This window comes from Catharus ustulatus, chromosome 1, assembly GCF_009819885.2.
Source record: "Catharus ustulatus isolate bCatUst1 chromosome 1, bCatUst1.pri.v2, whole genome shotgun sequence".
In the NCBI taxonomy this organism is placed as follows: domain Eukaryota; kingdom Metazoa; phylum Chordata; class Aves; order Passeriformes; family Turdidae; genus Catharus; species Catharus ustulatus.
Window position 1 is genome coordinate 71,714,442 of NC_046221.1, and position 12,269 is coordinate 71,726,710.

At 43.1% G+C, this 12,269-nt stretch overlaps 1 protein-coding gene across 4 annotated transcripts in view; it reads left to right on the top strand.

The window, feature by feature from the left end:
- Positions 1–12,269, top strand: part of SLC22A23 (solute carrier family 22 member 23) — a 108,519-nt gene that overhangs the window by 16,969 nt on the left and 79,281 nt on the right. For all 4 annotated transcript variants that reach the window (XM_033082348.1, XM_033082359.2, XM_033082368.2 and 1 more), the window contains exons 2-3: positions 972–1,075; positions 6,309–6,463. In XM_033082348.1, the coding sequence (XP_032938239.1) occupies positions 972–1,075; positions 6,309–6,463 (259 nt within the window). The remainder of the gene's footprint in view (positions 1–971; positions 1,076–6,308; positions 6,464–12,269) is intronic.

A 12,269-nucleotide genomic window follows, 5' to 3' on the forward strand; every position in this document is an offset into this window, starting at 1 on the left:
AAGATTACATTACGTGTCTGAGGGCAATGGGGATGTTGGGCTAAAGCCAGGAATGCAGTCTGGTTCTCCTGATTTCCTCTGCCTCAGAGGAAAATGGCTTGGAGTTTAGGGAAGCCTCACTAGAAACCTTGTTGTTCCTATCTTTCCTCTGGGAATGAGGCAGCGCCCTAATGACAGGTTGCCTGATATGGTCCATTTGCCCTTTCTTTGGACAGACAGGTTCATTTCAGTATTAGCACAGATTTACTGTGGAGGTTCAGATTCTGTCCTCCTGTCTCTGAGCTGTGAAAAGTCACTGGGGAGCTGCTGTCCCAAGAAGTTGTACAGCTGCACTGGGACTTCCAGCTGCTCTGGAAGCAGCTCCATTCCAGGACTTGTCCTTACAAGCTGTGCCCTTATTCAGTCTTCATCTCCCTTCCACCACCTAGGGAAACCAAGATGCTTTCCTGAAAGCGCAAGAAACTCTCACTGTGAGAGCCTGGAGCAAATGGCCATTAGGGTTCTGTGGTAAAGAGCTACTTTTCTCCAGGTTTCCAAGCAGCCCTGAGGAGATTAATTGGAACACTTGCTCTTAAATTGTCAGGTTGCTGCTAGCAGGTTTCACAGGGCTCTGGTAATACGTGTCTGGGGCGGGGATGGTGAGATGCTCCAGCAGCAGCAATGGTACTGCCAGTGCCTGGTGGAGATATCCCATTAAGGAGATAACCTCCTGTGGCCTGGAGAAGGGGACCCTTAAGTGTTAGGTATTGTCATCTTAAAATTAAAGATCTGATAAAACTTACTGAGGTGAATGAGTCTTTGCTTTGCTTCCTGGGGTCTGGGGTTTGACTTGAGGGGGAAAGCTTTCCTCTGCCATTTCCTTGTACTCGTGCTAGGATTGACATTTGGAAGAAACTCTACACTGTCTTAGTATGTTTAAACACATCTGAGATATTAATCTGTTTCAATTTATCTGCCTCTTTTTCTTCTAGTGGGATCTTATTTGTGATTCTGCCTGGAAAGTCCACATTGCTAAGTTCTCCCTGCTTGTAGGATTAATCTTTGGCCACTTGATAACAGGATGTATAGCTGACTGGTAAGTGAAAAATCTTTTAATGCAATGTAATTAATAAATAACAGTATTAAATATTGTTTTGACTGTCTTCCACTTTATGTTCATAGGAACCTTTACATAACGATTTTTAAGGTTCTGAAAGCATCATGATGGACAAACAGTGTAAAAGTGTGTTAATTGGACCTGATTAATTTATATCAAGCTAAGTAGCACAAACAGTTTGATACTTGGCTTACTTGTTTCCCACTGACACAATTTACTGCAGCTGTAAAGCTAGGATAGAATTAAGTATTTTCTAATTATACAACCAAGGCCTTTAGTTTGGGGTTGGTTTTTGTTTTCTTAACCAAGCGAGAGGACCAAAATAAATTGGAAGTGGCATTGATTTCACTGAGTACATGACTAATGTAATGTCAACCCTGTGCTTACACCGTACCTTTTGGTGAGTTGAAGGCTGTTTTTCTGCAAATCTTTTAATTGTTCTTTTTTTAAAGTTCTCGTTAGGCAAACGTTGTGATGTAGTGTTAAGGATTTGCTGACCTATATGCTGCTAGTATTGGGGCATTAAACCTAAAAAGAATAGATCAATTCCTTGAATTGAGGCAGTTAAAACATTATTGGATACCCCAATGATGCTGAGGGTTCAGCTTTAATTTAAAAAGATAGTCTTGTAGTGCAGAAGACAGGGGAAAATTACATGGATGACTCAAATGATTTCTGTGGAAACTTGAAACGTCTGAAACAATAGCTCTATAATGCTGCCCCTGTCACTTCAGTGCCTTCCAGCACAGTTGCCAGTGTTGGTGCTTTTAATGGCCCCAAGTTAACTCTTTTGCCATTCGTTAAAACAGGAGAAGAAGAAGAGTTGCCTATTAGGGAAATCTTATGAAACCTCAGCAACTCACCAGTCAGCTGGGAGAGAAAAGGCCCCCTGCAGCTCTGCAGTAATTTGAATCAAGCATTCCTAGCAAAATTGCATCTTAATTCCTGAATAGTCACTGAAAAATTTTGGGCAAGAGACAAATCATGACTTTTTAGTGAAGTAGGGAACATGCATGAAATACAGTTGAATTTGATTAAAATACCACAGTAAAATGGGGCTCTAAGAACCCATAGAAAGTATAGAGGGGAAATGAATGAGGGATCTTGCTTGTCTTTCCTAAAATGGAATCAGTGTGGAGAAAGCAGACTTATTACCAAGTTAGGAAAGTGCTGCTATAATTGACAAATAAGCCACAAATAAGTGAACAACTTGTTGCCTAAGGCAGTGGCTTTGAGAGAACTGCAGTAAGTGGATTTAATAGCTCTCTGCCACCAAAGGAGCATCCTGAGCTTCCATCCATTTCTGTCCCCAGTGTGTACTTTGTGCTGCCACATGAGCTTGTTGGACCCCTCTGCAAGCTGCTCAATTGAGCTAATGCAGCATGAAATTACCCTGATTTTCAAATATCTAGAAATGTCTAGTGAATTTGGAAGAATTAGTTTCTAACTGTGGTGCAAGAAGAAAAAGGGTAACTTGGTGGCTGGACGGAACCCACCCTTTTGTGAATGACTAGAATGGACATGGTTTGCTGCCACCAAAGTTAGTCCTCATACTCCTGTTTGGTCCACATTGCCAGCTGATGCACCTGGCATAGTAGGACTCCTGTGCTCAATAGGTTTTTTGCCATTTATCAGTAGCATTTGGGACTGATAAAAAAAGACCTAAATGGAATTTACTTTGCTATTTAATCACAGCTTGAATTTCTGCTAAAGTGTGGGGTTGTGTAAAGAGATGGATACGAAGGGATGGTACAGATTGTACTTGGTAGAAAGAGAAAATTAAGGAAAAAGGATGTCAGTCCCAAGCAAGAGCCAGGGAGATTAAACAGAGTAATGAATAAAAAGTGTTATAAAAATTCAAAATCTGTTTTCATTTCACTTATATACCACTCTCCAGTTCAGATAATTAGAAGATGCTTTGGGGTTTTTATGCCATTAGGGGCTCTGCTTTTCCTCTTTGAAAGAATCTTTTAAAGCTGAATGAGGCAAAGGCATAGAGTGTATTAAGGCAATTTGCTAAGTAAACTGAGTGTTCCATGTTCAAAACACAGTAGGTGTGCGCAATGGGCCATCTCTGTGTGGAAAATCTATAGGAGGAAGGTCTGCAAACATGCTTGGCTGTGGGAAGACCAGCTGTGTCCAATGCCTGAATAAGTTACTTGTTCCACAGGCAAAGAGTGCTGCTGGCAATTCTGCCTGCTCTGGACAGAGCCTTTTGAGGTTTGTATGGAAAGTTTCCTCCTGGAACAGGTGGGCATGGTGTTCATGTAGCACCATGACAGTAGCTCTGTACCTCTCATTGCCCTGTAGTGCCCCTGCTTTGCACTTATCTGATATATTTTAGAGCCTTTGAGTCTATTCCAGTCCCAAAAGCAAGAGACAGCCTGCAAAGAAGGGCATGGGAGGAGCAATTTCATCAGCTGCAAGAGCAAAGCTTGGTTATGTCAGGGTGGCAAGGTTCATGTGTAGGAGTATGGAAGAGCAGGTCCTGTCCTCAGCCCATTCCCTGTCCCCCTGCCATGCAACTCTGACATTAGGAATATCTTTTCCATGTATTTGCTTATCATGCCGTGTGGGGGCTGCAGATTCTTCAAAAGCCTGGGGTTGCTTGTATCCCTGGTTATTTACCTGTGCAGGCAGCATTTAGCATTTGATCTAGATAATGGCATGCAGTGTAGGCTGAAACTTCTTGATACAGTAATCTCTCTCTGGAACAGTTTGGATGGCAGCAGATAGCATCCTGGGGCTGTTTTACCAGGGAAATTGTGTATGGTTTAATTTCTCACAAACATTTCCTTGTACTGTTAGACAGATAATTCTGTCTGCATATAAAAGGCACTTTTTAATGCTCTAAGACACCATCCTGTCAAAACACTGCTGGATCACCAAATAGATGGCTGATAGCTGCCCTGGAGCTTTGTTTTTTTGAGAAGTATGCTGCATGCTGTGGTGAAGAAGATGACTAGTTTTGTGTTTGTGAGGAAATGCCTCTTACCAGAGGGCTTATCTGGTCTCAGTTAGTTTTTGGAGGCTCTTGGATTTTCTGATTTTTTTCATTAGCAGCAACCATTCATTTGTAAGCTGTATAATGGTAGAAGAAATTCTGCGTCCTAATGATGGATACCCTTGAGTACGGAGGGTTGGAGGAGGGGAGGAAGGGAACTGAAGTATGTTAAGCATGAGGTCTTTTTCAATCAACATCAGGGAATGGCAGGTCAGGCTTGTGATGAGAATTAAGTTCCTAATTCTGAGTGTTTGCATAATGCCTTTCATCTGCAAAACACTTCCACAAATACTAATTGGTATGAATTACAGCTTGGCATAACAAAAACGGGGCTGCAAAAGTCTGTGCAGATAGCTGATAATACAAAGTTCATAGGCTTTTTTTTTTTGTGTTCAAGGTTTTACATGAGGTATTTCCCCTCCCTGCCTGAGTGCTGTGTTCCATAAATACAAAATCTAAAGCACAGACAGCAGTCACTGTCCCCGTGTCCAGCATGTCCCCAGTGTGTTGTGCATCACAGTGTCAGTGTTATTGTGTTCCCAGCCCCACTGCAGCTCATCTTCCAGCGGCCTGTGCTTGTACCCTGATGGAGAGTAACCTGCTTTGACCTTGCTTTCTTCAGCTTGCATGTTGGTTCTGTTTTAAAAGCTTTGAATGGCTAATGCCAACAAGTTCAATCTTGTTGAAGATTGAGGGGCCTCACAGGGGATACTATGGCTGAAAATAATATTAAACCTGTTTTCATGCAAGGACCCATGACAGCACTTTCTTAGGTGTGACTTTGAAAAAGCCGGAATGATGACTGGTGCATTCTTCCAGGTCCCAAAAATGTAAAAAATTATGATGACATCTCTTTTTCAGCCCTTTAGTCCCCATTTTATTTTAAGTTCTGCAAAATCCAAAGTTCTAATTCTGAGTGCATATGTATAATGTATTTTATAACTGCTGGTGACAATCTGCTGAAATAATTGAATAGAAATGCTACAGCATGTGAAACCGGACTAAGTTGTGAGATTTAAATGCTCTTTATTGTACTGACATTCAACCTGATGGCTGGCTTGCAGCTGACAGTCTGCTTTCAATGGGTCTGTGAAAGCTGCCTACGAAAAGCAAGTTCATGTATTCTTTGCGAAAATGGCATATGGAGCTGACTAAAAGGGATCCTCAGTTCCACTGGAAAACTTGTGGGAGTTGACAAGTTGAAAAATTTTGGAAATCTCCACATAATGATCCAATTCTTGCTTAAAAATAACCATGTGCTCTGGTGCTTCATATCATTCTCCTTGCACAGAAAGAGGGGAAAGAAAGAGGAATTATAAAGACTAAACATATGAATAAGAGATGTTAAAAATCTCATGTTCCTTAGACATGAAAGAGCCCAACTCTGCAGCTACTGACCCCACATTCAATGGTAGCATAACTCTTCCTCCTTGTCAGCACTGTACTAATACATGCAGTTGCAGGTTGTAGCTGCAAAAGAGGGCTTTAAGTCCTCTGCCCTGTGCAATTATTTTTGAAGTGGTTTATTCCTCACCCTACCCTCCAATCAAGCTGGTTTTGTGGGTCACTCCAGCTGCTATGGGAATTCAAGGTGGAGGGACACAATTTTCCTGTCAGTGTTATTATTGACTCTCTAAGGCTCAGCAAAGTAACCTGAGCCCTGTTTTGTGCTCAGTCCATGTTTGTTGGGGTTCTCCTCAACAAATGAGACCAAGAAAAATAGTTTCCTGAGCTGGCTGCTCTTGTAGATGAGGCTGAAAAGCTCATGTCTCTTGGGAAGAGGAGACCTCTGCAGCAAAATATATATTAAGCCATGCAGCATATAATACCATATATCCTCCTGTGCTGCTACAGAAAGTTCTGAGATGTTGATTTCATCTCCAAGGGACTTATTTATGGCCTTACAGTAGTTCCTAGATGCTTCCTTGTTTATCTTTGTTGTTTTGAAAATGCTGGTGAAATCATGCACCAACACAATGTGCTGTCTCTGCTTAATCCCTTCTGTGATGGACTTGTCAATGCACAGCTGGTAGAGAAATCTGGGATTTAGTAAGAAGAAAAAGACTGAAGAGTGGAACAAGCATTAAAAATAGGTGGCAATATTTGGAGGGATTGCCTGGATTGTTCCCCTCTTCACCAGTTTTAATGATCCAGCATTATGTCCATCCTGGTTTTTAACACTGTTTCTCCATACTTCCTTATCTTTAGGGTTGGTCGACGGCCTGTACTACTCTTCTCTGTCATATTCATTTTGATATTTGGACTGACTGTGGCACTCTCAGTGAATGTGACCATGTTCAGCACACTCAGGTTTTTCGAGGGATTTTGCCTGGCTGGAATAGTCCTCTCCCTGTATGCACTGCGTGAGTATTCCTTCATTGCCATACAAATGTGCTTTTATTGAGTATGTGGTTTGCTGTTCTCTAGCTTCCTGCTTTTGTTCAAACAGATGAAACGAGGATTATATTGATTGCTAAAGCCAGAATTTTGGTAAGGAAGATTTTGCAGCTGTCTCTTTCAGTCTGTGAATCTGTCTCAGAATTCATTTCAAAAGTTATAAGGTGGCCTGGGTTTGTCTGTTGTTTTTTAAACCTAGAAGTTACCTGGTTCATAGCCATAATGTGTAATGGGAGTAGATTTCACCCTGCAATATTGAGCTCAGTGGGAGACTTACCACTTTGGCTGCCTCTAGCAGTTTGTACTCTGGCACTTTTTCAGAACTTCCTCTATTACTAGCAGAAATATCCTGTGTCCCTGCCTCAATATTGTTATGTTACAGCAAAAGTATGTTAGAAGATCCTGAAGTCCTTTTATCAACTCTTTTTATTTTTTGGTTGAGTAATTTTGGGTTTTTGGTTGGGTGGTGGTAGTGTTTTTGGTCTGTTTCATGAGGGGGAAAAATATCTCTGAGAAACTTGAGGGAAAGCATGTAAGAAATACCTACATGCTCTCATCTGGGGTGACTAGTAGACTCAGAGCCAGAACACTTGAAGGCCTCAGAGGGGGTTTTCCTTTGGAGGGTGCATCCATGATGCTACCAGCCTAATCTGTGTCCCTTGGATATGCTCCAGAGAGCATCTTCTGTTTCCTTGGCTGTTTGTAATTAACAGGTAGCACCACACCAACCGAAGAAAACACAAAATTTCCTCCTCTTTATTATGGCTCTGGAAAAGTATTATCTAATTACATCCTGGAAGCTGCTGTACAGATCTTTGTAAAATTTTATTTACTTCCTATTATGGATGGTATCTAACCCATCAAGATTTAGCACAGTATCCTTACTTTGCACAGAGTATTTTGCGGTATTAAGTTCCACAGGTTTTGTTTTATTTTTGATCTGTACCAAGGGGAAAGAAGCCCGACTGCAATAGACGAGTTTGTTCTGCATTGCACTTTGTTGTTACACCTGATATGGTACCTGAGATACATGATTTTTAAATTCTCTTGCCTTTACTCACCAAATCTTTCACCAAAAACTGAAGACATTACTCTTTTATTGGGAAAGTAATCTAACCTGCATGGTTCCCATGAGAGGGGGCTTCAGCGATTCCCAGTGTGATGTCTAGCTGGATAATAGGCTTGTCAGGATTTTTTACAGCCCAGTTGCAGCATGTTAGTTTTTCTTACTTGATGAGGGAGTTTTTAACTTTTAAGAGATTGCAACTGATGATTTTCATGGGGAAATGCCAACTAAGCAGAAGTTTGGTTATGGATGTTTTCAGGATTGGAGTGAAAGAGTGATTGTGTTGCTTCAGACAAGACAATAGCTTGTCAGGCCAGGCTTTCATTCGGAAAATGGCACATTCTGGTTGCTTCAGGCACTACTTGGTGCAGAGCAATGATTTGAGTCTGATATTTTATCCCTACCCGCTCTAAAATAGTGTTTGCTATAACCACTGCTGTCTGGATAGACAATGCCCAAACAGTGCTAGTAGGTGTTAGGAGAGATCTGTGTGAAATTAGCTGCAGGCTGAACATCAGCACACTTCTGTGGAGGTGAGAAAATGTGAACGATGCAACACCTGCGCCTCTGAGAAATCTTCTGACCTTCTGTCTCAAGAGATGAGGGCAGTGGGTTTTTACTGTATTAAATAACTTAAAAAAGAAGTTGTCGCCTTGATATAGTGTACTTGGAGAGAAGTAATCCTTAAAGTCTCAAGAGAATAGGAGTTGTAGGGTTTTCTGTTTTGGCAGTAGTTTTGATTTTAGTCCTCATAATCTGTTAGGCTTCCTCTCAGTCTTTATGTACTGTCTTTTCTGCTGGAATCAGAAAAGTGTGTGGAGTACTCTTATGATTCATAGCCTCCCTTCCCTTTCCCTTAATGGCCTTGATTTCTTCCCTTGGAGATTTGTTGCCCCTGAACTCCCAGCTGGCTGCCCTGAACAGAACAATGGAAAGTGGAAAGTTTGACCTGTTAGTGGCAGCCATTAGCCAAAATTTCCAAAGCTACTGTGCAGAAGAAAACTGCATAGGCTTGCATAGCCTACAAAGGTAATTAGTCTGCCTCTGGGATCCTTTTACACTGTCTTGAGCTTGCTAGTTGTGCTTGGATTTATGGCCTGCCTGAGGGAAACTGTAAATAACAGTTCAGGATGCTTTGGGAGCAAGAAGAGCACCAAAGTGCTGTCTTTAAAACACAGAGCTGCCAAGATTGAGTTGCCTTCATCCAAACCACACTCTTCTTCATAGCCTAGTGCTGTTTGCAGAGCTGTCTGCCCAAGGGTGCAGAGTGTGCCAGGGATGAGCCCAGCCTTCTGTAGAGGGACAGCAGGAGCTGCCTGTGCTCCACTGCAGGCATTCCTCAGTGCTATGGTGAGCTCACTTCTTGTGGCCTCCAAGCACAGCCTCTTGCCTGGAGCTGCTCAGGACTTATCTGAAGGACCCACCTTGGGATGTTGATTTGTTAAATTGAAAGTTCTTCCTGTAGCTGCTGTAGTTTTGTTGGAAGAGGTGTTTCAGGTGAAATGTTTTAGTAAGGCTGCAGGAAGAGACAGGCTTTGTGCAGGTGATGGTGCTTGCTGTGAGGGAGGGAAGAAGAGGAGCAATGAACCCAGGACTTTCCCTTCCTGACTGCTGTGGGTCCTTGTATCATCCAGGAGAATGAATGGCATCCTATTCCACTGAGCAAACGCCTGCAGTTTTGAAAGGCTTTTCTTCCATGCTGATTTGGAACAGGAGGAGGTTTTACTGTCTTCCAGAAGTGTTTTCCTACCTGAAAGCAGGTTTTCCTACCAATCTTCAGTGGGTTCCTGTGTTTCTCAGCAGTTAGCACACATTTTGTACGGTCGGGGACCAAGAATAATCCTCAGGAAACTCTTTCTGGGAGGGTACAACAGCTCCCAATATGCCATAATCAGCAGCAATGTGATGCACAGAGCTGGAGCTGCCAGTGTGGTATGCTGGGTGGGTCCCCTACTATCACTACTTAGCAGATTTCTGCTGTAATGTTGGAGGAGGGTGCTGGGACAGTGGGGAAATCTCCTGTGGAGAGAAATGGTGAAGGGATGCAAAGGAACGCTCTGGCCACAGTGGTTGGAAGGGAATATATGGCCTGCCAGCAGCTAAATATAGAAGAGAGTGTAGACTAGGGACTGGAGGAGGACAGTTTAAGAGAAGGCAAGGGAAAAGCTTTTTTTTTTTCCCTCTGTTTGGTATTTGTTGCTGTGTGCACATCCAGAGAGGAAGGATGGGCATTGCGCCCTTGTTAGCTCAGTACGGATGGATGCACGCTGCAACAGCCTGCTGCCCAGCCAAAGAACAGGAGATTTGACTTTACCCATTGGGGTGGAAAGCCCTGAGATGGCCCTGAGAGGAATTGTCCTTTGGACAGTGTGAGAGGGAGAGGAAGATGTGTGGGAGCCCTTAGCAGGGTCACGGGTGCCTGAGTAATGCCTCTGCTGGTATCTGGATTTGCAGCAGCAGGCGAGGCATGCCAGTGTTACTGCAGATAGTTCTTGCTGCTGCAACTCACGTGGGACCAAGTATACTCAGCAAATGTGGAAGTCATGGGAGAGAGCAAATCTGATTACTTTGAGGGTGGGGAGGGTGTCGCATCTGGGTCACTTTTGTCTCACTGGGTCATTGCCTTGGCCCTGGCCACAGAGCAGCCTTTTCCTGGGTGCTTCTGGACAAGGGCAGATGCTGTGGCTGAGTCAGCACAGCTCCCTTCCTTAGGGCTCCTTGCCACCAGCTGACACCAGAGCTCTCATGGCTGAGGGCAGGAGCTCCCCCTTCACCCCCTCTCTTCTCACATGCTGCTGCCCAAGTCAGGCTGGTGCCAGCACCTGCCTGAGCCCTCTGCCAGGCAAGGCATCCACCTTCCCTCTGGAGACCACTAAGTGTGCTGCTGTCAGTGGGATCTTGTCCCCTGCTTCCTTTGGGAGATCTACTGAGCACAGTGTCTCTTGTGCTGCCTGAGCCTGGGAGACAGAGGATGAGTAGGGGCTCACACTGGGCAGGGCCATTAAATGAATGAAGGGAAAAAAGCCTTCCTTTCCAGCTGTTCTTGTCCTATGCTCTATCTGTTTTCCTGACAGAATCCCTGGTTTTGTCACTTTCTGGAGCCACAGCTAGAACTTTGGTATTAATTAAATTATTTAAGGGGAAGGAGAGGAAGGGAAGAGATATGTTTTTCTAACAAATGCTCCTGGCAGGTTTAAAGAGGTTCGCATTAAAGTGCTGTATGGTGTTGCTAATGACTGTACCTGAGCTCAGGCAGCAGAACCCATGGTGTGGATTTGCACACAATTGCAGGCTGTTCAGCAGTTTCATGGGTGACTGAGCTACAGATTATGCTGCAAAATTAGAAAGTCTAGACTTGAATGAACTGGTAAATAAGCTCTGGAAATAGCTTTACTGGAAAGAAGACAGCATCTCAGGTTGGAGCAAGGAAGCAGGGGTGTCCCTTCAATGCATAGTAGCAGAATGAGTGGGCTTCTCTTTCACTGGTGGGAGAAAAAAGGTAGAAACATTGTTGAAAATCATAGGTTGTGTTTCAAAAGCCTGTGGAAGCTTGGCAGAGGCTTTCAGACTGGTTAGGATGTCCAGCTGTGATGTATCTTTCTCATTTATAGCTAGGTCAGTCTAACCTGTTACTCCTGTAAATTGCACAGGCAGAGGTCTGAGAAGGTAAATGCGGCTTCTTAAGATTTTTTTTTTTTTTTTTTTAAACATGTGTCCTGGAAAGCTAGAGCAGAATGCTAGAAAGTTTACTGCTGACTGAAGAATGGGCAAATATGAAAATGGAGCACCTCTGAGTGTTGGGCTGTAATGATGTCAGATTTGTAAAATAATTTTGCTTCCAGTCAGTTGTGAATAGAAAGGTTGAGATTTATCTTTTTTCTTTTCCCCCTTTATTTTTCAAAAGTGCATAGGCTCTGAAATCCTGAAGATTCCAAGTTTATAATAGATTTCATTCTCCATTTTTCTCTTGTGACTCTTCAGTAGCAAGCATGGCTTTGGCAAGGCAGGTGAAGGCTCTGAAGCTATTCTGTGTAATCTGAACTGGCTCAATAAATAACCCTGCAAAGCATTCCCGAATTGGAGGATGTGGAAAACATCTGATTCTTTTCCAGTGCACTGACATGTGAGTTAGCTCTGCGGTAACGTGCAGTTCTCTCCCCTGACAGGTCTGTGATAAGATCAAGGTTGTTAAGCCACCTACCTTCTGTTTATGTAACCAGCCTTCCTTTGTCTGAGTCACTGATGCAGATCTGGTAGGAGCGATCACAGAGGGATCCACTGAACAAAAATCTTGACTGGCTCACCTTAAAGTGACCATTAATTGCTAAATGATACAGAACCACTTTGTTTATAGAGCCACCACAGGCTGTTCTATCACTGAGCTGGGATGTGATTTTCTGGGAACCGCACTGCTACAATTTTCAATAGCTTTGTGGGAGACCTGTTAAAAAAATAGTATGCAGTAGGAGCTCTCCAGCTGCTCAAAAAAAGTGCTGTGCATGCCTTTTATCAAGTGCCTGGGGGCTCAATTTATGCAAGAGTGGAAAAGGTTATTGGAATTACAGTGCTCTCCTTATAAGTATAAATCTCCCTTGTTCTACGTTGCTTCCCTCCCTACAGTCAAATCACAACTCATATAATAATCTGTTTGCCTCTTTTCCCTCAGTACTTCTGCTGAATTTCCTTCTCTTTTCTGATGGTCAGAT